This window comes from Haliaeetus albicilla, chromosome 2 (assembly GCF_947461875.1).
Source record: "Haliaeetus albicilla chromosome 2, bHalAlb1.1, whole genome shotgun sequence".
Taxonomy (NCBI): domain Eukaryota; kingdom Metazoa; phylum Chordata; class Aves; order Accipitriformes; family Accipitridae; genus Haliaeetus; species Haliaeetus albicilla.
Window position 1 is genome coordinate 56922075 of NC_091484.1, and position 23671 is coordinate 56945745.

General features: G+C 38.5%; 1 protein-coding gene across 1 annotated transcript in view; it reads right to left on the bottom strand.

Moving 5' to 3' along the window:
- The window catches only part of RUNDC3B (RUN domain containing 3B), a 54567-nt gene extending 35024 nt beyond the window's left edge, over positions 1-19543 (bottom strand). The window contains exons 1-3 of the mRNA XM_069775692.1: positions 19150-19543; positions 12223-12338; positions 2941-3074 (exon numbers count right to left, since the gene is read on the bottom strand). Coding sequence (XP_069631793.1) covers positions 2941-3074; positions 12223-12338; positions 19150-19253 — 354 coding nt within the window. The 5' untranslated portion in view covers positions 19254-19543. The remainder of the gene's footprint in view (positions 1-2940; positions 3075-12222; positions 12339-19149) is intronic.
- Positions 19544-23671: the final 4128 nt, after the last annotated feature.

The following is a 23671-nucleotide window of genomic DNA, read 5'->3' on the forward strand; positions in this document are numbered from 1 at the left end:
AAATAGTTGCTAAGATGTACTTCATTATAGTAATAATGAAAATAGAAAATGCGTTCTTACAAATAAACTTTATTGTGAAATAAAATTCTCCAAAATTTGAAGGGGGAAAAAAAAATAAATAAAATTTTTTTGCTTTAATTATATACTCCAGCCTTTTGAAAATCTCATGTGCATAAGTGGTAGCAGATCAGGGCAGAGAGCTTTCATTTTAAAGACAATGGTATTGGAAGCATCAAATCAGTTCCATTGTAAAGCAGCAGTAACCTACCCTCAAGGTGATTTAAGAACTAATTCTCTGCATTCATTCAAATATTTGTGGGATCAATAAAAAAAAAAATTATAACTCAGTGACATATTTTTATTATGTAATTTGCATAAACTATTTTTTCCCCTCAGTAAGGACATCATTATAGAGGATGCACATAACATACAGGAATGAAATCAAATCTAAGAGGCCTAAAACTTGTAGTCCAAAAGCAAAACTTGATTCAAACAGTTCTATAAACAGCAGTAATAGCTTCGAAAATAACTTTTAGGAATATATGTTTCACTATGTTTACAGGTCTAGTGCACAGGATTGTAGTTTACAAGAAAGAAACATTTCAAATGGCTGCCATAGTTACGATTGTCAGTTTGAGAACACCAGGAACATTTCTTGTAACCCATATAAACTTACAAATAGTTATATAAGTAGTAAGACATCTGTCTGCTTAATATATTTGGTGTTTATCAACATCTATCTGAATATCACTACAGACATTCTACCCAAACCATCTGTAGTAGATTATAATCCTATTTTTATTTTATATAGACCTAGATCAAACTAAACTTATAATAAGATAATAACAAAAAAACCAATTGCTTTCATAAATACCAACAATACAGCTAAAACTTTAACACAGAGTGCACTAAAATTAAAAGGATATTTATCTGGATAGCTGCCTTTACATTGCAGTTATTTAGAACATGAGAGAAATAGTCAAACCCTGATGATGATGCTTAGCTAACGACTAAAGCCTATGCAGCTCCAGTGAAAGCAGGGCTAATTAGCACTAGCAAACCCTTACTAACAGCTTCCAGGCTGAAGTGACACCCATTTGGACTACCAGTAAAACTGATGCATACCACTGGTACTTGTGTCGACATGCTTCCAGCCTTTTCAGATATGGACATCCAAAATACTCCCATAGGCACTTTTAAAAATTCAACACCACTTTCCACACTTACTGCACAAATTAGCTTCTTTGTTTACTATTTGGCATGGAGTTTTCCACAGAATAAAAAAAAAATTTAATTTATTTACAAGAGTATTTCAGAAAATAGCTTTGTATCTTATTATATACTGAATTTAAATATTCATATCTATTAAAATCTTAGAATTCAGAAATACCTTTAAAATAAACCTCGAATATAAGCAATACAATCATCAGATTCTAGAACATGAATCTCTCCAGAAAGTATTTGGAAAGAAGTTCTCTAAATTCTCTGAGTTTCCAGATCTCAACGTAAGTAGGGAGAAAAGCTGCATGACATTTCAATCTCAGTCTGCTACTCCAGTACATTGAGTGCTAGGAAGAGCATGTAATATTCTGGATAGGAAAACCAGTCAATAGCTTTTTGCCATAGAATCTCAAGTGTTTCAAAGCTTTCACACAGATTACAGATACGTTTACTATACAAAATTTAAAACTGAATCTATACAGAAGAAAGGAGCAACACCGGACATAGCAAATAAGCTGTTCTGCAATACTATGGATCATCAGAATGGCTGCTCAAAGATCTATTAGATTCATGGTGCTGCTTGATCTAAGCATCATCTTTTATTGAAGAAATCTGTGGTTGTGTAAATACACATAATTTAAATTGTATTAACCACAGTCATGCCCCTGAAAAAAACCTACAAAATTTTTGTATATAACAAGCTAAATATTTCCACTTCACCAATGATACCAACTATGGATAATCCAGAGTATAATAAAAATCTGAAACTACAGGATTTTTAAAATAGCCATGAAACAGTTTGGATACTTGTTCAAACAACTGATTCCAGTTTATTTAGGAATAAAAAGAATTAAGAACATTAATTTGGGTATCGTTTTATACTTATACTTTCAAGTCAGAAAGTTCTCAGTTATCAATCAAGGCTGATTTACACAGAAATAGAGGCTATTGAAAAGCAATCCAATCTAGTAATAAAGAACTTGTAATCTCTGTCCAACAGTATTTTTTTTTAAAGATGTTGGTCTACACTGTCTCACACTATTAAGAGTTAATGATAGGTCAGTTTAAAGCTTGTTCTTATTCAGGTCATATGCACATAAACACATTAAATAGTTACTTCCTTAATGCTCCCATTGTACCTACAATCAGAAATTGTGATGTCATTTCTATATAGATCCTTTAAAATGATGGATCTTTGTTAGCAAATAAATCTATTAAATGCTTCCTGCACAATCACACCAACAAACTCAAGAGTTGATCACACCTTTCCTATTAGTGCATAAATTACATCCAAAATAAAATGATACTTAGGTTAGGGGGAAAAAAAATAAATCACATTTCTACAATTTTAAAATAATATTTGTTAGGCATGCCCACATGAACTTAATTTCCCTCAACATACTGCATTTTCAAAAAATTATGTAAGTTCAAAGTGAAGGCAATCATTTTATAATAACAACACACTGAATGAATAAAGAAGTTGAGATTTATTCTACTGAATAAGATGAATTTAAGAGAAAACACATTCAGATTTAAAAGTGGTTTTTTAAGAAGTAAATATTTACTAGGTACATATTAAAAAAATTATTTCAAACAATGAAAAATTTTGTGGGGCAAGCTTAGTAATATGTTTTTCTTCTGGGTACAGAAATGTCAGCTATATTTTACACAGAAGAAACAATGTAACAAAAAAGTCAATTTGACCTTTTTCTTCCCTACCTTAGCTCTAGAAGAACCGACATTCTCCATGTTCTCAATACTGCAGATGCAATTGTGAGAGACTTTTCGGCAAGCTACTCGAATGTAGTCCCAGAAACTACGAGGACTTTCATAGCCGAACCAGGTGATCTGACCTTAAATCAAAATACAAGATATGTAAAGATTTATGAACCTTCCTCTCTGCTTATTGGAGATAAACATAATTAAAGTACTTCCCTATAGGTTGCCTGCACTGACAGGATTTTATACTAGCAAGTCCATAAATTCCTACTGTAAACTGGCTCACAGGTGTAAAAAAACCTTGCATTATGTCTCTCACCCTGGTTTGCAATGCACAAAGAGAAGTTTGGGGCTTTTGTGTACATATGTGTATTTTGTTGGGTTTTTGCTTGTTAGTATGCTACAATAATACTCCAGGGTTCTTCACGGGACTCTCAAATCACAATAAAGCACAGAGTTGTGACTTAAAAATACGATGCAAGAAGTATTTCTGTTACCTGCTTTAGGTAGTACCACATGTTTCATTAATACAGTCAAGTAAAGGGAGTTTTGTTCTTTAAAAAAAATTTTTTTATATATAAATATCTATCTCAAGACCACTGCTTGCTGTGGTAGTATTATCTTTATTTTAGGAGCAGAATGGAATTTATCAAAATGTGCTTTCATTGAAGGAGAAATTGATGTATGATCAAAAAAGTTTTGCAGTCACAATTTATTTTGAGGACACACACAATATTCCTTAGGAAGTTGACCAAAATGAATTGAGCAAATCAATACCTCTTCTGGAGCTTTAACCAAAACTCTTCATATTTTTTTCCAGCTTGGAATGTATTACAGTTAGAAAACAAAGGGAAAAATTGCATACTACTTTCAATCACTCCACACAAAATAAATTTCATCACAGGCACAACAGTTCAGCCCCGTTTTTCAGACTGAACAGCATACAACTGTGAACAGGTATGTGAAAAGATGAACATTGCCCTCTGGTGACTGCCATTATTACATACATGCGAAACCTTTTTTCCATATAAAATGAGATCTTATTGTTAAGCTAATTCTATTTTATTTCAAGTTTTGAGTTGTACTTCTGAAGCTTTACTAATATATCAGAAAGACTTTAATTCTTTTGCTGTTAGAAAGCTCAGATTTCAAGAAAGAATATATTTGACTGATACTGCAAATCATACATACCAAAATGCCAAAATATCATGACAATGATATTTTTATCTAGCATGACTTATCTTAACTCCAAGCATAGCCAGAGTAATGTCAAAGATCTGTCCCCTATGCTATTAAGAGATTCAAGTGGTGTTGGGTTTTTTTCCCTAGAGGGTGCATGTAACTTGACTTTGTGGCCCATCTGCTTACTCCGCCTCATGGATTTATTTATTAAATTCAAAGCTTGATAAAAGTCTTGTTAAAAAAAAAAGCAGGAAGAATTAATACATATTACTCAATATGTCAAAGGGAAAACAAAAAACCAAGGTGCTTCAGTTGCTGTAGATTCAGATCTCAGCTCTAAGCACTAAAATAAAAGAGTTTCCATGAGGCAAGTGCTCTTACACACTATTTTCGTTGAAATGCCAAGTGTAGCGGACAGCAACAAGAATTTAACAGCATTTCAACAGCATGAAAACCTACAGATATTATTCATATTCTTTGCCATACTAGAAACATTTCTGCCCTGGGGATTATACCTGCAAAATTAAATGCAACTTAAGTGTGAAGATGACTTTGTGTCACTAATTCCAGTACCAGCTAATAAAGGCAAGCTTATCATAAAATAACTTTTGTGGCCTTTTGAAGCTATCTTAAGGACAGAATATATTCTGCAAAAACCAGACAGTTTCACTCTATAGTTTTCTGAAGTCACTAATTCAAAGCAATTCCTTTTACCAATGAACACCTGAAAACACATCATTTAAAAACAAAAATACCTTTGCAACAGAAATGCATATCAGCACACAGCGCTTATTTGGCTTACACTGATCAACAAAGCAAGCCGGCCATAATTACAATGAACACTGGCATAACAGTGGGTTCTTGTCTTGCAGTCAGCTCTGCGAGAGGGTACGATGGGTTTCAGACTTTAGTAGGAATTGTCTTCACTTGAAACTCACAGTTGGCTCAGGACCTTTTGTGAACCAAGGACTTCTATATTTCACTATTTTCTCCCTACCACTTTAAACCTTGCCCCACTCTAGTAATTAACATCATCTGAAGAAAAACTTCCTTAATCACTCTATACACAGAAAAATATTGGAAAAGACTGTCTCAGAATAGTGAGAATGTATTTTAAGAACTACTAAATAAGATATTAAGCTGTATATTCCCTACAATTTTAAACGCTTTCAGTGTATGAAATTCTATTTGGCCCTCAATGCACTCAATGTACACAGCCACAAGAACTCTCAAAAATGAGGAATGAAATAGCTCTCATTACTCAGTGCTTGTCAGGCTGTGCCTGGAGTATTGTGTCCAGTTCTGGTCCCCACAATTCAAGGAGGACACGGACAGATTGGAGAGGGTCCAAAGGAGGGCCATGAAGATGTTCAAAGGGCTGGAGGACCTGCCCCATGAGGAAAGATTGAAGGCATTAGGTCTTTTCTCTCTAGGGAAGAGAAGACTCAGAGGGGAACTCATCACAGTACTTCTGAACCTAAAGAACTTAAAGAGGATGGAGGCTCTCTCTTTACAAGGAGCCACATGGAGAAGACAAAGGGCAATGGGTACAAGTTGCACTGGAAGAGGTTTCATCTCAACACGAGAAAGAGATTTTTTAAAGTAAGAACAACTATTCACTGGAAGAACCTCCTCAGGGATGTGGTAGAGTCCCCATCACTGGAGATTTTAAAGATGTGATGCTAGGGACAGGGTGCTAGATAATGTCACCTGGGCTCCCTTTTCCACAAATGGTTGGACCAGATGATCTTTTGGGGTCCCTTCCAACCTGGGCTGTTCTACGATTCTAAAATCATATCTAAATTTTAAAGGGTCCTAATAAACTTGAAAGCTAGTTTTAGTACACAATTTACAGTCTGTCAAAGTACTTCTCAAGGTAAAAGTAAGTTTCCAGGGAGGTCCAAAGGACAAAAAGTACGTGGTCTTTGCCATGAAGTTTATATGTCATCAGAAGACACAGAAGCTGACAGCTATTCCAACAGGAATGATGTTACCGTTTTTGTCAGCCAAACAAAAATGTTAGATAAGCATGGAAGCTGCATGTTTAATATTAAACATTGTTCAAATTCAGTTCTTGCCTACAGAACTGCAAAGCAAATAGAAATTTTTTAATTTCACCACATTTTTGAATACTGCTACACACCTATTTGTATCAACCCATTTCTGCTCCAGTCTGACAACTAGTTGTTGCGGATCTTTTTTCATGCCCCCAAAATTCTTCACAAATAAGACATTAAGCAGTTTGATTCCTACTCAATCACAGTCCAATTTCATATCTACAAAGTTCTACAGCTGAAAGTAGTAATGACTAGGATGCTCTAAGGTACAGATTTTCTCCAGACTTCCCTGTATTATTTAGTTTGCAGCAAATTTTTCTATCCTGAAAAAAATAAGTTTTAATACAACTTGTTGGTAATAAACTGGTATGGTATTCCTTTGAGGAATTTCTGTGATACCTACTCTTTTATTTTGGGCCTACAGAACCAATAATTAAAAATTAAAAATTTACAGTAGCTCATAAACACAGCCCTCCAAGACAATTATAAATTCATTTAAGATTTTTCTCCACACAGGAGAAAGGAGAATGAGCTGAACCACAAATTACACAAGACCCCTACTTTTCTTTTTAGCCAAAACCAGTAGTAGGGTCACTATGTGTGTATAAATATTAAATCTAGGAACAAAAGCTATACTGCTAATAGCATTATTGCACCAAATAAAGGGCCACCACAGCTATAGCTTAGACTTTGTCTTTGTCATGACAGTGGTGCCATCAGCTCTTATTTCTTTAACCTACCCTTTTCACCCCCATTATATCGCCAATACCTTAACTATTTTATCCAGCAGACTTGTCTCTCTCAGGATGAGCAGCATTACAAGCTGTACCTTATTCACTCAAAGAACTGTGCTTCCTCACCTTTGACCTAGACCTACCAGCACAAATTGTCTTCTGCAGACATAATTCATATCCTTTCCCTTTGTAACCACTGTTTGTGTCTGAATTATTACAATTCAATGAATTTTGATTAATAAAAATTATATCAATATTCATCGCTTAAAAAGAGACTCCATGAAATAGCAGATAGTAGTAAGTGCTTTTTTTTTTTCACCTAAAAATAAATGAGTAAAATAAAAACCATATGGGAAAGGATAAATTGTGCACTGCAGATAAAAGAAAAGTCTTTCAGTGCTTCAGAAATGAATTATTTAATAATTCACCTTACTATGAGGAAGTACAAAAACTGAACATTTACCAGTGACATCACTAGTACAGCCATTTACCATTACTATCACCAGAGTATTGATGATGTGTGAAACTAGAACATTTTACAGAATGAGGAAAGGAAGAGAATTATTACATTTATGTTTCCACTCCAGCAGCACTGATGAACCTAGAAGCTTACTACTCATAGTAAGTTTTCTAAAACAAAATAGAAAAGCAAGCAAACAAACTCCACAGTCACTAAAAATTAGGAATGACATAGATCAGATAGAGACAAGCAGCTTCCATGGGCAACTCTAGCAAAGCTTTTGATATGTTTATAATACCTTCTAAATGTACGTACAGGAAAAAAGGCATACAAAGTCGTGCAAGTGTCAAAATAGCACAGTACAGCATAGTCTTTCGTGTCATTATGGTGGTAAATGCAAATAAGTGTATAAATGACAAGTATGTTCACAGTAATAATGAAATTCAAAAACTACAGAAGTCACAAGCAAGATGCATTATATACGTTGTCAGTGACAGAACTCAATTTATACACCAAAACTATTTCAAAGCATGCAAACTGGCTAGCAGTTTGGATATAAACACATTTTGCTGTACATTGAAAACCTAGTAAGTCAACAAATACATACAAATGACAACAGTTTTCAGAAACGTTTGAGATGATGGCCATAAAAATCTACAATAGTTACTGATGTTCTTCAGCACTAACTCAGTTAAAACTAATTTAAATTGATAGAAAAAGGCAGAAAACCATACAACATTGTGATATAGTAAAGACAAAAATATACATCACTTTGTATTGACTTCAGGTTTTAAATCAGCTAGGATACACCTCTGATCAAATCCCAAGTACTGTTGCTGAACACTTTGATGCCCCTACCATTTCTTCACTAACTATATTTACTTAGCTGATCTGATAAAAAGGACACTTACATGAAATATACATGAAAAAATCTGTGGCCAGCAGTGAAAACAAGAAACCACCAAGACAACTACAAGATATGGCTTAATCTCCCCAGTACAAAATGGTTACAAAAGGAAGAAATTCCAAACAACTATCTGGGGAAAAAAATGGCTCCTGAAATTACTCAGCTTGCTTTAAATATTGTCAAACACACGTACATTTGTATACAAATTTGTAAAATCCCTTTCAGCACTACAGGTCTCATTTGGTCCAGAGACCTTCAAATACATTGTCCCTGTATCCACTCAGAAGACCACTTACTCTCTACTGCATTACAAAACCATGCAAAATCTTATTTCTGAGAAGGAATAAGAGTAATTAGTCACTCATCTTCTTCCTGTTACTCCTTCTACCTTTTCAAGATCTTCAGTTGTCCTGTTCAATAGTATCATATCTTGCCAGCAGGCATGCCACACAGCTTATTTTAATAACAGGAAGAACACATGCTTTATACCCTCCTCATTACCATATTTGGTCTACTCTGCATTCACAATAAATCCAGAGCTTCTAGGGAGTACTGGGTATACTGCACATACAGTATTACACAGTATAGGGATAAGTATCTCTCCACTTTCTAGAGCAGAAGGCAATCAACGGCTTGCAATCCCCGAAAAGACAGTTAATACAGCTTACCCCCACTCTCTCTCTCTTCCTTAGGGCAATTCAAAAATAGATTGTGAGCCAAACTGCTTTTTCTAACAGTGGCCTATTCCTCACTGCTACTTATTGGCATTGGTGTACATGTAACTGTAAGGTAGTACAGATGTCGCCTTTTGGCCATGGCATGTTATGTTACCGTTTTTGGAACTATTTTGTTGCCATATGTGCCAAGTCTTCTGTATCACATGAACAGATACCTGCAGCATTCACAGATCTCTGTTGTGTGAGCTGATATATTTATGCTGACCTCATTTTATTACTAAGCAAACACCCACATCTAACCCACTCTTAGGAAAATGAGCAGCTGCATTAAAGAAGTGCATCCATGGGGAAAGTCATTAGTTTTCTGCCTGTTTGACTTCCTGGTCTGGCTCACCACAGGATCCAGTGAAGACCATGGCCAATATCACGGAAAAGTAACCACAAAGGGGGGGGGATAAAAATTCTGTAGCAAACTGCACTGAGTTTAAGAAATCTCGTGGAGATTTTCAACACTCAACTGGAAAATGCCATGAGCAATCTGAGACAGCCTTGGTTTAAGCAAGAGGTTGGACTGGATAACTTCATAAGGTACTTTCCAGACTAAATTCTTCAATGATTCTGGAAAGAAAAAACAAACTAACAAAACCACCCAAACCACTGTGAATGTTGTTTCATGACGCTTTTGCTATTCGGAGCTAGCAATTTCAGATCAGTTACCTGTGGAGGACCTCGGCTGGACCTCGGGGCCTGGGGAGGATATTGACCTTGACAAGATTACAGTGTTCCCGTGAGAGAACAAGAAAGAACGAGAAGCATGCTGGGAAACTAAGTTTAAGGAATGTGTTGACCGTTTGCAGTTGTGATAAGGAACCTGAAAAAGTCACCCAATGAGGGGTGAGAAAAACAACTTCTGACAACTTTTTGACCAATAAGGGACAGACATATGTACAAGGTAACAAGTATAATGGGTATAAATTTGCTGGCTTGTAGTAATAAAAAAAACCTTCTTTGCTTGTACTATAAGAATGCGTACGTGTCGTTTGTCCGTCTCGACCACGACAGTTACCTATCAAAAATCAATTTAAAAATGGTGCTCATATTGCTATAACTGGCATTTTTAGCAGAACAGCCAGGAAGATGAGGCTTGAAGAACTATTATATCAGAATTCTTAATTGCAATGGTTTCTGGAAAAGCATAAAATTCTAATGCCTGTAGTTGAACATTTTTTTCCATTTTTGGCTGTCCTTATTCCTTCCATTTTGCTTTGTCTGGATCCTATCTGAACACGAAACCAATAAGCAGCAACAGTCACTATATTCCGTCAAGACTATGCTTTGCTCCTTAAAAACATATTGTATTTAAAGTCAGAAAAGACAGTTGCCAGTAAAAGTTTTCTAATAAAAGTAAACTTAGTCCTTTACGATGCAAATTAAATACTTTTTTTTTTAATTCTTCCTTTTTCGCCCAGTACTTCCAAATAAAATTAAAGATTAAGAATTGTTACTTGCCATGACCTTAAGAAAGTAACGTTCTATATATTCCAACTCTGAAATCTGATCATCTGTTTAACTACACTGCCATGGCATTATCCTGACAACTTTGATACAATGAAACCATTTATCTTACCAGAGACAAACAGATCATATATGTTCTGCCTGCTTGAAAACATTTTATACAACCCACTGCAACCACCAGTCCGCTTTTAGTGTGCTCCTACTGACACAAAATATGCATTCAGAATATATCAGTCCTTTCCATCAATAAAATGCAATTTCTTTCAAGCTCGGTGTTGTATAATATATACCCTCTTAAATTTTGAATTGTCATGGTACATTTATTATCTTAATTTCCCTTTCAAGTTTTTAAAGAATAAAGCAATTACTCACAGTGATCTAGCTTATTACCAAAATATTCCCTGTTTGCAATACGATGCACAATTGCTGCCTTTTTCTGTATTTTTATTTAACTCTGCAAACTTAGAAAAACTGGTAATTACAAGGGGAAGACTGAAACAACAATTTAGCTTTTTGATTTTCTCTATTTCTTATTTGAAATAATTTTTTACTTGCAAATTTCATTTGCCTGTAACCCATTTGCCAACCTGTCAAGGCTTCTTCTCTGTACTGCCTGTCCTGAATAATAGACTGTGAAGCAAAAGAATGTTGGGGAAAAAAATATAAAAGGGAAAAAAATTATAAAATTCATAATGATTTTTGCTCAAACATCACTGAAGCTGAGGGAGAAGGAGAAAACAGAGCAATTTCCCTGCAGTGTCAAGTTGCTAAGTACCCATAATCACTCCAATAATCTTTGTCACAATGTGACAAACACTATGTTTCTACCCCACTGTGTGATTTTTTTTTTCTTCTCTGACAAAATGACAGCAGGTAGTAATTGTACTACTCAAATGTCAGCCTACACACAATATTGTTCACAAAGTTATGAATATTAAAAAGCAAAAGTATGAAAAGGAGTAGATTGCCATATTACACTTCTATATTTAGATGATTATGATGTCGTTCATAATCCTCAAATAATTTCAGAAACTGTACACAGAACTGAAAATGAGGAGAAGCTTCCAAAGTCCCTTTCTAGCGACTGCTACTGCTAAGGCACGCTCTGTTCTTTTAGCAAAGCAGCTTCCTCTGGAACAATCAGAAAATGCAAACAGACATTTTCTTGAATCAGAACAACATCTGACTCCGATAAAGAGGAAAATCAACAAACAACTGACCTTTCTCAAAAGCAATTTAATCCAGATCCATTGCATTCCAGCAGCAAAAAACAGGTTCACTAGTGGGGTGGGGGGATGGGAATGAAAGGACCTAAACACAGTATCTGGAAAAGGCGGCAACAAAAGCAGGGAAGGGAGAAAGAAAAGGAAGCAGCACCCCAGATATGCTCTCTATAGCTTCTGTTAAAGCAGAAAACACTGCGATTGTCTTTCAGACTCAGATTCTTAGGACACAGCCTTATCATAAAGCAGAAGAGCAGACAGCTCAGCACCATGGCAACATCCACTTGCTTAATTACCAGCCAAGAAGGCTTCCAACAAGAACACTGGAAACATGTTTCACAAAAACCGTTTCCTTCACTTTTCGACAGTAATGCAAACAATCAGGAAGGCAATACCAAAGGGACAGACATACAAAGCAAGCCATCACTTTCATTCAGCATCAAGGAGCTTCTACGGATGTACGCTGGTTTCATACAAACAAATTCTCATGGCAAAAACATCACTAGAAAGGAGGTTAATTAACATACCTTTCAGTCGATGACTTAGAATCTGTTCCAGAATGGCTGCAAAATTATTAAATTCAGGGGAAGTATCATCTATAGTCTCAAAACAGGAACGGTCAATCAGAGTCTTGACTGAAAACCTAGAGCAAAAGTACAGGACAATCATAAATTATATGGATAGCTATTGGTCCTCTATAGCAGGACAGTAGTTTGTATAAACCAAATGAGCAAAGAACCAGAAAACCACCTTGGTGATTTCAAGTTCAGTCAGAGCAATACAAACACATACCACATCAAGAAATAGCCTGGAAATACAATTATAATTGTTAGTCTTAGGCATAAAGCCTTAAAAACAAAAAGAAAACAAAAATCCCCACACTTTCCATGTAGAAGTGAGCTAATTATTTTGTAATTATTTCCCTCTTCTCTAAACTATTTTAATAAAGCTGTAGAAAAACAAGCACTCAAAAGTACCCAACATAAATTTCTCTTTGTAATCCTAAACATCATAATTTTTGCTTGACATTTCATCAATGCTCCTTTTATTCCCCAAATCCATGCCCAAGAATCAGAAGTATAAACTTTATCCTATTATGAGAACACTGTAATATCATCCTAATGCAAGAATAATCCAAACATATTATAAAACTGAAATTTTATGCACTGTTAACCCTGTGCATTAACTTGGACAGGCTGATTTCCCTGTGAACAGGGGTAATCCCTATTCAGCACCATATTACTTCATTATTATGCCAGAAAAGCTATCAATTTAAATGATCTAACACTTGAAATTGGAAAGGCTGAATCAAGCCACTGTAAAAAGCAGACAAGATATAACTAGTCAATTAGCCAATTAGCTGTCTTTGGTTACACCTGCACTTACACAATTTCATTCTTATTCAGAAGAAGATAATTTAAACTTCAAGAAACAAGACAAAAATTGATTTTTCTCTTGCCTTCACCATTTTAATCATAATCCATTTTTATTCTCCTTTCTGCTCCTTGTTCTTCAGTTTTCAGTTTCAAGGCAAGTTTCATATGTCCTCAACTTTGAAAGTAACACTTACTTTAAGGCATTTATTGTGTTTTTTGCAACAATCCTTGTTTGTATTAATGGAGCCATACTAGAGCCTGAGGCAATAGTCTTCACAACACCCAAACTTCAACAGTACCATCTTAGGAAGTTCTCACTGTGCCTGCTCATCCCAGACCCTATACCTGAGCACACCACTCCCTCAGTTGTGTCAGTTCTACTTTTTATGGGGCTCACTATGAACTGATCTAGATTTTCAGTACTTGAGAGGAGGGGTGGAGTGACTCTTAAATATGCTTCACAGCTTCTCAACACAAAACAGTTCTAGAGCACACCTGCAGAAACAGCATACCATATAGGCATGGGCAGGAATGAGACTCCTTAAACCAGCAATACGATTTTCAAATGTTCTGTACTGTGAAGTAACTGAACTGCATCTTTAGCAGAGTCAGCACAACCGCCTGATGCTCATTTACTAAATGAAACTAATTATGCTCAAACTTAATTGATATATATATTTCAAGCATTTAAACTCAATTATGTTACACTAAGTAAACTTCTGAATAAAGACTCCCCATCCTACCTTTCCTGCAGGCTTCTATTGTTGCAGTGGTTTTGGCAGGACAGGAATTAGGAGCGAGAAGGGTGGGGGAGGAAGCTGCTTCTGCAGTGTCAAGTTATGACTCAGTTTTGAACTCCTCCACATTTCTAACCAATTTTGAGTAAGTGAGAGACATGCATGCCCACCAGTAAATTTCTACCTAGTCACTATCATTGCTATTGACTAATGGCAGTAATGATGGCTTCCTGAAAGCTATACCAGAGCTGTGAAATTATCTATAAAAAAACTTCTTAATTTTGAAAAACAAATGCATATAGCAATGCCATGACTAAGTTGGTATTAACTGTAACAAGAAGAGTCTTCCCACACCGTGCAGGTCTGAAAAAGAGAAGGTGCAGCATATCACTCACAGGTACACACACAACAGAGTCAGTGAGTTAGCAGTGTAATGTACCAGACCATATATAGGAATATCATCTTAAAACTCAGAGACATGATCAGGACATGATCATCCATAAACTGCAAAACAGAGTAGTGTATAATATATAGCTATGCCTATTTTTCCTCTATTCAGTGTCCTACTTAAAAGTTCACTGGTTAATATTGTATGGGATACATATTCAGAAATGGAGATATATTCAAGAAGAAACACTTAAAAGCAATTCACATATACTTCTAAAAATCACAGATAAGGTTTGTTTTTTTTTTAATTTTAAAGCATTCTGCAATTCAATTGAAGAAAAAAAAATTGTATCTAGTTTTTAAGAACACAACAATTTTTAAATACCTAGGGTCTGATTAGAAAAGACAGTCTAACAGCTCATCATCTTTTTAAGTGCTCATATTACTGCCACTATGCTCTCCGTAGAAATATTAATTTCCATCTCTCTACACTTTCACCAGAAACCTAAACAACCTTTATAGCTACATCAAGTTTGGCTAAAATTAGCTTTTAGGAGAACTGACAGGGAGTGTGATTATGTACACTATGTACACCTTATTTCCACAGACCAGGAAGATAACAGTGCTACCAGGCAAAATTTGATTGACTGGAAATATTTTGGGGGAGATTTAAAAAATAAAAATCTGAAGCAAATACTTCTGTGTTGTGGGTTTTTTTTGTTGTTTTTTTTTTTTTTTCTTTTTTCCTGCAGCACTACAGAGAGGCAAACATGTCTCAAAGTGTAAGCTAAAAGTCACAAGCACACTTTGCATGTTAGATATTCACACTTCACCATGCTTACTGTGCAGACTGGAAAAGGATTTAAGGTATGTAGAAGTGATGACTTTGAAAAGAGGTTACACTGTAATCATTGGGTAAGCAACTTCACTTAGTCATGAAGGATAGCTCATATGTTGTTTCCAGTGTACAGCCCCCCAGAAAAGAAAGCCCATGTTCTTGCACAGTTATGTGGAACCACTTCAGACTGAAAGTCAAGAAAGAAAATGTCAGGTCTAAAGTACACAAGAGCTATGAAGAAAAAAATGTCCAAATAGGTAGAGTTAGAGCAGCTGTCGTGTTTCCCTTGGTTGCCCCCAACTTCATCTTCTCTCCACTGGGCTGCTAAAGAGATACACTCTAGAGCAACAGTCTACCCGTACTTCACAGGTTAACAGAGAAATTGTAACAAAAAGGCATAAGAAAGTGAAGTGGCTTGAAAAAAACTTAAAATTTTCTAAGATTAACTTTTTGGTGGACTGTAGGAACAGAGGAGTAATTAGTTCCAATACCTGTTGCTTCGAGACTCTCTGAAAAAAATGTCTTTTATCCAGTCATTTCCCACTGTTTCACGGCAACAATAGGGTTGTTTTGGTTTGTTTGGTTTTTTTTCACACAGTAACTGCCTTTGGAGAGATTCCAGTATCAGTGTTTCTAAATGACCTTTGTGAACTCTGATGTTTTCAGATTCTTACATATTCTTCTCTGTCACAAATCTAGTCTTGCTTGAGACAAAATAAGTTGTAGAAACAGCAGCATTCTCCAACCTTAAAAAGACCTTCTGAATTATGTAAGAGGGAAACATTCTTGGATAAGATTTATAGCAATTTTTTGGGGGTAGGTTCTTCCAGTGTTTTGCAAGATGCACAAGAAGGTCTTCTAAATTTCTCGAGTACCTCCAAACCAAAGCCAAACCTTTTGTGGATATATCCCAGGTCTATAGGCTTATTTCCAAAACAGCAACAAGCCTCTAATCAAAAAGCAAATAGGCAGAAAATTTGACTGCTCTATGAATTTGTCACTTTTCATTGTCAGATTCTGCTGCTGTCAGTTTTCAAATGAATGGAAGGATTCTGTCAAATTTATTTAACTTGCAATTTGGGAAAAGTCACATTAAAATGCCATTTTAAAGAACATAAACTATTAATATAGAATAATCCCCAAGATTATAAACATCCCTTATGCTGGAGAACATGGCTTGGACACGAAACCAGACAGTTCAGCTAAGGGTCAATGTCACTGCAACAGCTCTTATGCATGTTAGCAAAATCATTATTTAAAAAAAACAAACATTTCCTGACCATTATTAAATTCTGTGTTAACATTCTGTATTTAAGCTATGATCCTCATTTCCAAGGCCTGTCTCTATTTTTTTAGTGGTTCTGTATCTATATAGATCTTTGATCTATGAATCTTGGGGAAGATTAGATTAAAACAAGATGAACAACCCAGAACAACCTCAAAATCCCAGGACCACTTACTGGAAAATGGAAGGCATCAAACTATTAAGGAAAAAAGGTAGGGAGAGGGACAGAACTTAGAACATGTATTACTTATTCAAACAAACAAAAAAATCCTAAAAATTATTGCAATTTAAATCACAGCTGTGCAGTTACACAAACATAACTGTGTATTTTCACATGCAATTGGTTTATGGAACTTAAGTAACTATGATACTTCCCATGGCTACAGCACCACTCAACATTTTAGTGGAAACAAACTGCTCCTTCCAAAGCTGTAAATGTAAGAAACTACCCACATCCACATGAGAAGTTAGATATCACCACTGTAAGAAAAGACTAAAAACCTAAAGCCTGGTTTAACTATTAAGTAAAAATCTACTGAATTGAAGCTTTGATGAAAGTAGTTTATTAAATTATCAGAGACTGTTAACAGATGGTAATTCAGACGAGTATTGTCCTTGTGATCTCTCACCTTCACTGGGTAGCAAGCCATATCATCCAAATTTAATTGAATCAATTCACTGGAGCTATTTTTACCAGAAATATTTCACAATCTCATAGGATTTTGATTGGAAATTGCTATTATCTTACTGGTTTTGATACTAACTTGGCTATTCCTAACAAATAACACTTTTCAATAATAGAAAATGTGTAATAACTACAGTAAAACACAGAAATATTTTAAACATTTACTGTTACACTGGCAGAAGAATAAAAATATAAATAAATGTATGCACACCATAATAACGTAAATCCTTTTTCCTCATCATCCTTTCCAAATTTTAAGGTGTATTCACAAGCTAAGAACTTCAAGTTTTGTGAGGATATAGCAAAATTAAATTGTTTTACTGAAAATAATTACACCAATTTCAAGTAGTTTCTGCAGTAGCTCTTTGTTTCGTATGTGTTTGACTGAATTCCCTCAGATTTCTAAGCATCTTTAAATATGTTACAAATTCATTTCAGCTGCAGGACAAGGACATGAAACAAACCAAAAAATAACATCTAACAGCATAGAGTACAGAAGAGTTCCTCTCAACTGAGGAGGCAGAAAAAAATAGCAAGCTCTGAAGAATACAATATACTCCCTTAAAAAGAACTGTTTCTGTACATATTCTGTACAATTATGTCATTACTTGTCAAAACCGGTATTTTCCCAAGCCTGCAGAGTGGCAATATCTGTATCTCTGTAACAACAGCAAAATTGGAAACTTCTGTTTCTTCTATTTGATCTGCTTCAGCAAGTTTAATAAAAATCTTCTTTTTCTTTGCTTTTGTTGCATATCTTTTTCACAGGTCAAAGTAAAGGTAAGCATAAAAGCCTGGGTAAAGACAGAATAGTATTGATGCTACTCTGAAACCCAGATACTAGGACTTGAAGGAATATTGAAGCAAATTCCTTTCAGTATCTGAATGGTACAGTTATACCTTGTGAAACCCATTAACAATGTACAATAAAAGCAAAAAAAAAAAAAAAAGGAGGAAGAATATGGGATTCTAAACTGTTTTTAAAAATACTGCTGCAGCATTAAGTGATGAGGGTACAAAGTTATCTAATAGTTGTCCTGGAACATTACTAAAATTTGTGAGAATTAAAATTCTATCATAGCTCACATGAGTCTGTTGAAGATCTTCTCCAGATAATATTCAAATTAGTTTGATAACTTCAAAATTTAGCAACTGAAACGAACTAACAGAGTCATTGGTACCAGCATATTCATGTATTTAAAAGTTTGCCATGACGTAATGGGTCAGTATTGCACACTTGGAAATGCTACATGAATTCAACCATGACAGCAGTGGAAACGCTTACAAAGCCATAGAAAGGATTATTAAGCTTCTATAAGCTCAGCACTAGGACGCTAAACAAAAATATATTTGAATACACTAGATCTCGCCCATACTGCGGATCTCCTGATCTAGATTTTGGAGACAAAAATATCCGCTGTGAACGCAGCCTCCTCGGGACTGCTCTTGCGGCACCGGTGCGTTAGCAAGAACACACGGTTAGCCACTTCTACAGCAGCGTGGAAAAACAGTTTTAGGTTTCACTTCACGTCCAACACACATTAAGTCTAAATGTCAAAAACGGCCGTACCGCGCCAGTTTAAGAGAAACCGACGCTACGCCAACTCCACCTGCACGAAGACGAAAACCTCACTTCAACACCGCCGAGAGTTTAGCCCGCCCTGCCTTGCCCCGGCACACGCCTTTCGCCCAGGAACGCGATCGAGGCGCTGAAAACCAACCCCCTCCCCGCCCCAAAGACCATTCAACGCCGCGATGCACCGGTGCGGCCGGCGCCGCCGCCAGGCGCGCCCCTGCCCCTCGGCCGCCGGCTGAGCACCCCTCACGCACACGCTCCCGAAGGAGCTGAGTCAGGATGGAGGAGGAGGAGGAGGAGGAGGAGGAGGAGGCTGCCCTCTCCCGCCGCTACGTGCCCCCGCCGGCCGGCAACCCGCCCCCCCCCGGCCTCCCCCCTGACAGAGCGGCCGCCGGCTGCGGCGGGGCTGCCGCCCGCGCTCCCGCCCCCGAGCAGGGGCCGCCGGTCACCTGCGCGGGGTGGGGGCGGGGCGGTCCCCTCAGGCAGGGCTGCCAGCGGGCAAAGCGGCGGGAGGGCGAGGGGAACGGTCCCCTCGGGCGGGGCGCGGCAGGGCCCGTCCCGGCGGCTCACCTGCAGACCGTGATCAAGTTCCGCCTTTCCACCGCGGCGTTACGAGACGGGACGCTCTTCCTGCGGGCGGAGACGTTGAGCCCCCCTAAGCCGAGGGACGCCATCTCCGCTGGGGGCAGGTAGAGCCGCCGGGGCTGGCGCGGAGCCTTTGTTCCCGGCCTCCCGGTCTCGAGGATGCTGCGCCCGCCGCCGCCGCCACGCGCAGAGGAGGAAGCCCCCGTGCTTTCCCCGCTCCTCCTCCCGCCGCACCGGTCCGCGCGGGAGGAGCGCGCCGAGGCAAGCGGCAGGCCGGGCGAGGAGGCGCCGGGGTCCCCGCGGCGGGGGCGGCTCGGCCCCCCCCCCCGCGCCGCGCCACTCCGCTCCCGGCAGCCGGGCAGCCACAGTGCCTCGGAATCGCAGCGCCGCAGAGCGCCGGCGCCGCCAGCCAATCAGCGCGCGGGAGGGGCGCGGCGCCGCGCCGCCAACCGCCGGGGCTTCAAAGGGGCGCGCGCCGCGGAGGGAAGCGTCCGGGAGGCGGGTGGGGCACCGGCGGGCCCCCTTCACGGCCGAGGGAGGGGGAGCGCTCCGCCAGGTGTGGGGAAGGCCGTCTGTGGGAGACTTCTGCGCTCTCCTTCTGCCAGACGTCCCTTTCCTCTCGGTCACCTTCGTGTCCCCTCACTCGGTACGTGTCTGTGGGGTTCAGGACCCCCGAGCGAGTCCCGTAGCCCTCTAAGCGTCTGTGAGATTGTGGGCTTCTTTCAACTGTCATCAATTCTCTCTCTTCTTGGCGAGTTGCTATCTAGGATGCGAGAACTTCCCTCGGTGCAGGCTGAGGTGGCTCGGAGTTCGAACTGCGGGGAACCGTTGGATGCTCCTTTACGTCATACGTAAGCTTTGGAGGGCGTACTTGTGGGAATAGGTGAATGAAATGGTAATGCGCTCTGCAGCCAAAGTACAGGTATCTGTCCCTGTTCTAAACAAAGGCATTATTTCTGAGCATGCTTAGCAGGGCTCTGGATGTAGGGCTTTGCCTTGGTGTCAAGTTGTACAAGAGACACAAAATGAAATGAACTTCAAGTGACTGGAAGATGGGATGATACAGCACTTCTGAAGAAAACCTAGCAGTAAATTAATTGTGTTTTGTTGGGTATGAAGGAGTGGATTTGGCTGGGTAGTTGGGGAGATGTGAAGCTATGTGGATTAATTTGTTTTCCTTCCTTTATGGGAGGAGTTCCCTTTCTGCTTAAGAGAATAACTTTGTGTGCAACAAGGATGAATGGTGATATAAATTGTGGCGCGACGCTTCATTCTACTGAGTTGTGCATATGATATTCCTAAATGTGTCCATTAGGCTAAGGTATCCATTCCTATTAATAAAATATAAAAATTTTTATTTACTGACATGCAAATACCCACTGGACTATGCTATCAAACAGAAAACTCTGTCCAGTTATTGACTGCTAGTTACATTACCTGAAGAGGAGTTGTGTTGATATAGGAACTTAAATAAATAAATTTGTTTGTTACTAGATATGAAAATATGGTCTTCTATATGGAAATCTACTTTTTAATCAGAAGATACTTCAGAAATTTTTTCAAGTATTGTTACCACTTACCAAAGCTTCCAAGATCATCTCGTATTACTTCATCTGCTGTATTCTCAGCCCACTCAGCATGTAGATGAGTAAGTTTGAACTAATCTTTATCTGCATTGAACTTTATATCAAATGGTAAGCAAACTGCCCTGCCTTCCCTAAGGTAAAGCTTTATCTTTCCTTGGGTGGATTTTTTCCCAAACGCATTATAATTCAAATTCACTATGAGGTAGTTCATCAGTCTGTTTCCTGCCTCTCTTCCCTGACTCTCGAGGAACAGCATAAAAGAAGTGGTGGTATAGGTATACCTGAAGGAGTGTTTTGGGTTTGTGTGGCAGGGTTTGGGGAGTGGGGGAGGGGCTGCAGGGGTGGCTCCTGTGGGAAGCTGCTGGAAGCTTCCCCGGCTCCAAGTCGGACCTGCTGCTGGCCCAGGCTGACCCAATCCACGACAGTGGTAGCGCCTCTGGGATGACATATTTAAGAAGGGAAAACCTGCAGCAGAGAGGGGAGTGGGAAGCGAGAGAAACACCTCTGTTGACACCGAGGTTAATGAAGAAGGAGGGGGAGGATGTGCGTTGGAAGAGGGGATGCCCCTGCAGCCCATGGTGAGACGGCAGGCTGCCCTCTCCAGCCCATAGAGGGGAGTGGGGGAGCAGATGCCCACCTGCAGCCCGGGGAGGACGCCACACCGGAGCAGGGGGATGACCCCAAAGATGGCCATGACTCCATGGGAAAGCCTGCGCTGGAACAGCCTGTGCCTGAAGGACTGCAGCCCATGGAAAGACCCACGCTGGAGCAGCTCATGAAGGACCCACGTTGGAGAAGTTTGTGAAGGACTGTCTCCCGTGGGAGGGACCCCACGCTGGAGCAGGGGAAGAGTGAGGAGTCCTGCCCCTGAGGAGGAAGGAGCAGCAGAGCCAACATGTGATGAACTGACTGCAACCCTCATTCTCCATCCTTCTGTGCTGCTGGGGGGGAGGAGTTAGAGAAAATTGGGAGTAAAGTTAACCCTGGGAAGAAGTGAGGGGTGAGGGAAGGTGTTTTAAGATTTGGGTTTACCTCTCACTATCTTTGTTTTGATTTGGTAGTAAATTAAATTGATTTTTTTTTTTTCCCCCAAGTTGAGTCTGTCTTTTGCCCGTGACCATAACTGGTGACTGATCTCTCCCTGTCCTTGTCTCGACCCACGAGCTTTTCTTTATATTTTCTTCTCCTCATCGCACTGGGGTGGAGAGGAGTGAGCGAGTCGCCTCATGGTACTTTGTTACCAGCTGGGCTTAAACCACTATAAGGAGGATATACTTTCTCTTTCTACTCTGAAAGCAAGAATTACAATTTTTCTGGATAAAATGGCTCTACTAGAATAAGACTGAAATAAGCTATCATTCTTTACTTTTTCTTTCAGGCTATCAAAGCAAAATGTTGAGTGTGTTACTTGTTGACTCTCAGAAACAAAGAGTGTGTGTTCAGGTTTCTTTCTGCTTCTCAGAGTCTTTGTTGAGGCCCATTGTCTCTAACTTCTATTGAGAGATTTGTGCAGGTTGAGTAATCTTTCGATTAAGTTCAAACTGAGGCTGAAGTAGATTTAATCTCTGCAGATGAGTGATTTCAGCTGCAAGGTCTGTTGTTCTCAAATTTGTGATAAACATACTGGGTAATTTACAAAAAACAAACAAAACCAACCAAACCAAACAACAGGAGAATTTTTCTACATATATCAAAAGCAAAAGTATCTTCTCTGTTATTCTCCTCTGCCTTGTTTCCAGAAACTGCAACTTTTTATTTTTATACTTGAGATCTGAGATTAAATCAGGCTTGTCTGTTGGACCAAGCTTTAGGTTTCAATATTGATAGGTTTTAGTCCTCAAGCAGATGAATTTTCTCAAAGATCATTGCTTTCTTTCAAATATAATTTATCTTCTACTGCTGTCTTATGAAAGCAGGAACTGTAAAAAGGTTCCAGAAGGCTTCAAAAGAATAAAAAAAAAAAATAAATAAAATTGAATATCATCTTAAGAAAGCTCAATAAATTTGTCAGGAAATTTACTGTAGTAACTCTTGCATTTTTAATGCATCTCTGTAAGAAAATAGGCTAAAGGAAAATCTTATTGTCTTTGACTACCTAATGGCAGGATAGAGGGAACAGTCAGCCTCTTCTGAGGAGTGCGTAGCGAATGGACAAGGGGCAATTGTCATAAGCTGCCACTAGGGATAGATATTAGGAAAAATTCTTGTCAGCAAAGATGTTTGAACGCTGGAATGGGTTGCTCAGAGCAGCTGTACAATGTTTGTCCTGGAAATACTTAAAACTTAACTGGATGAAGAATCAGAATGCCCTGATCTAACTTCAGAGTTGGCCCTGCTTTGACCAGGTAGAAAAATTACTTCTATCGGTCACTTCCAGCCTAAACTGTTTTGATTCACATCTGACAACTGCATCATAGAATTATTCCTATAATTAATTTCATAAGAAAAAACTTTCAGCTCTAAAGTTTCTGAATATAGAATGCATAATATGGATGCACCATATTAATGACAACACTGTGTCTGTGTGAATTGATGCACAGACTTCAGCTGGCTGCCTCTAATGATGTTGTTAGCTTTAAAACATTAATCAGATACCAATAGCTGTGTGTGTCAGAGTATACGGCTTCACTTAGAAGTCGGTCTCTGTAAAGTATGGGCATGAGTAATGAGTGATTCTTAAAAAAGTATACACCCCCCGTCCCAAAACCCAAACCTACTGGGAACTAACTCCTGTTTGATTTCAACCATGTGAAGCTGGAACACATTACTTAAAATATTCAGAAACAGTATTACTGAAGTAGGAATTTGAAGTGTCACTATATGAATAAATACAGCAACTATGACTGGTATAGTGGCAATGAGGAATATTAAATGGTTAAAATTCATTTGGATTTATGGATAGCAATGCCTGTATGAAAATC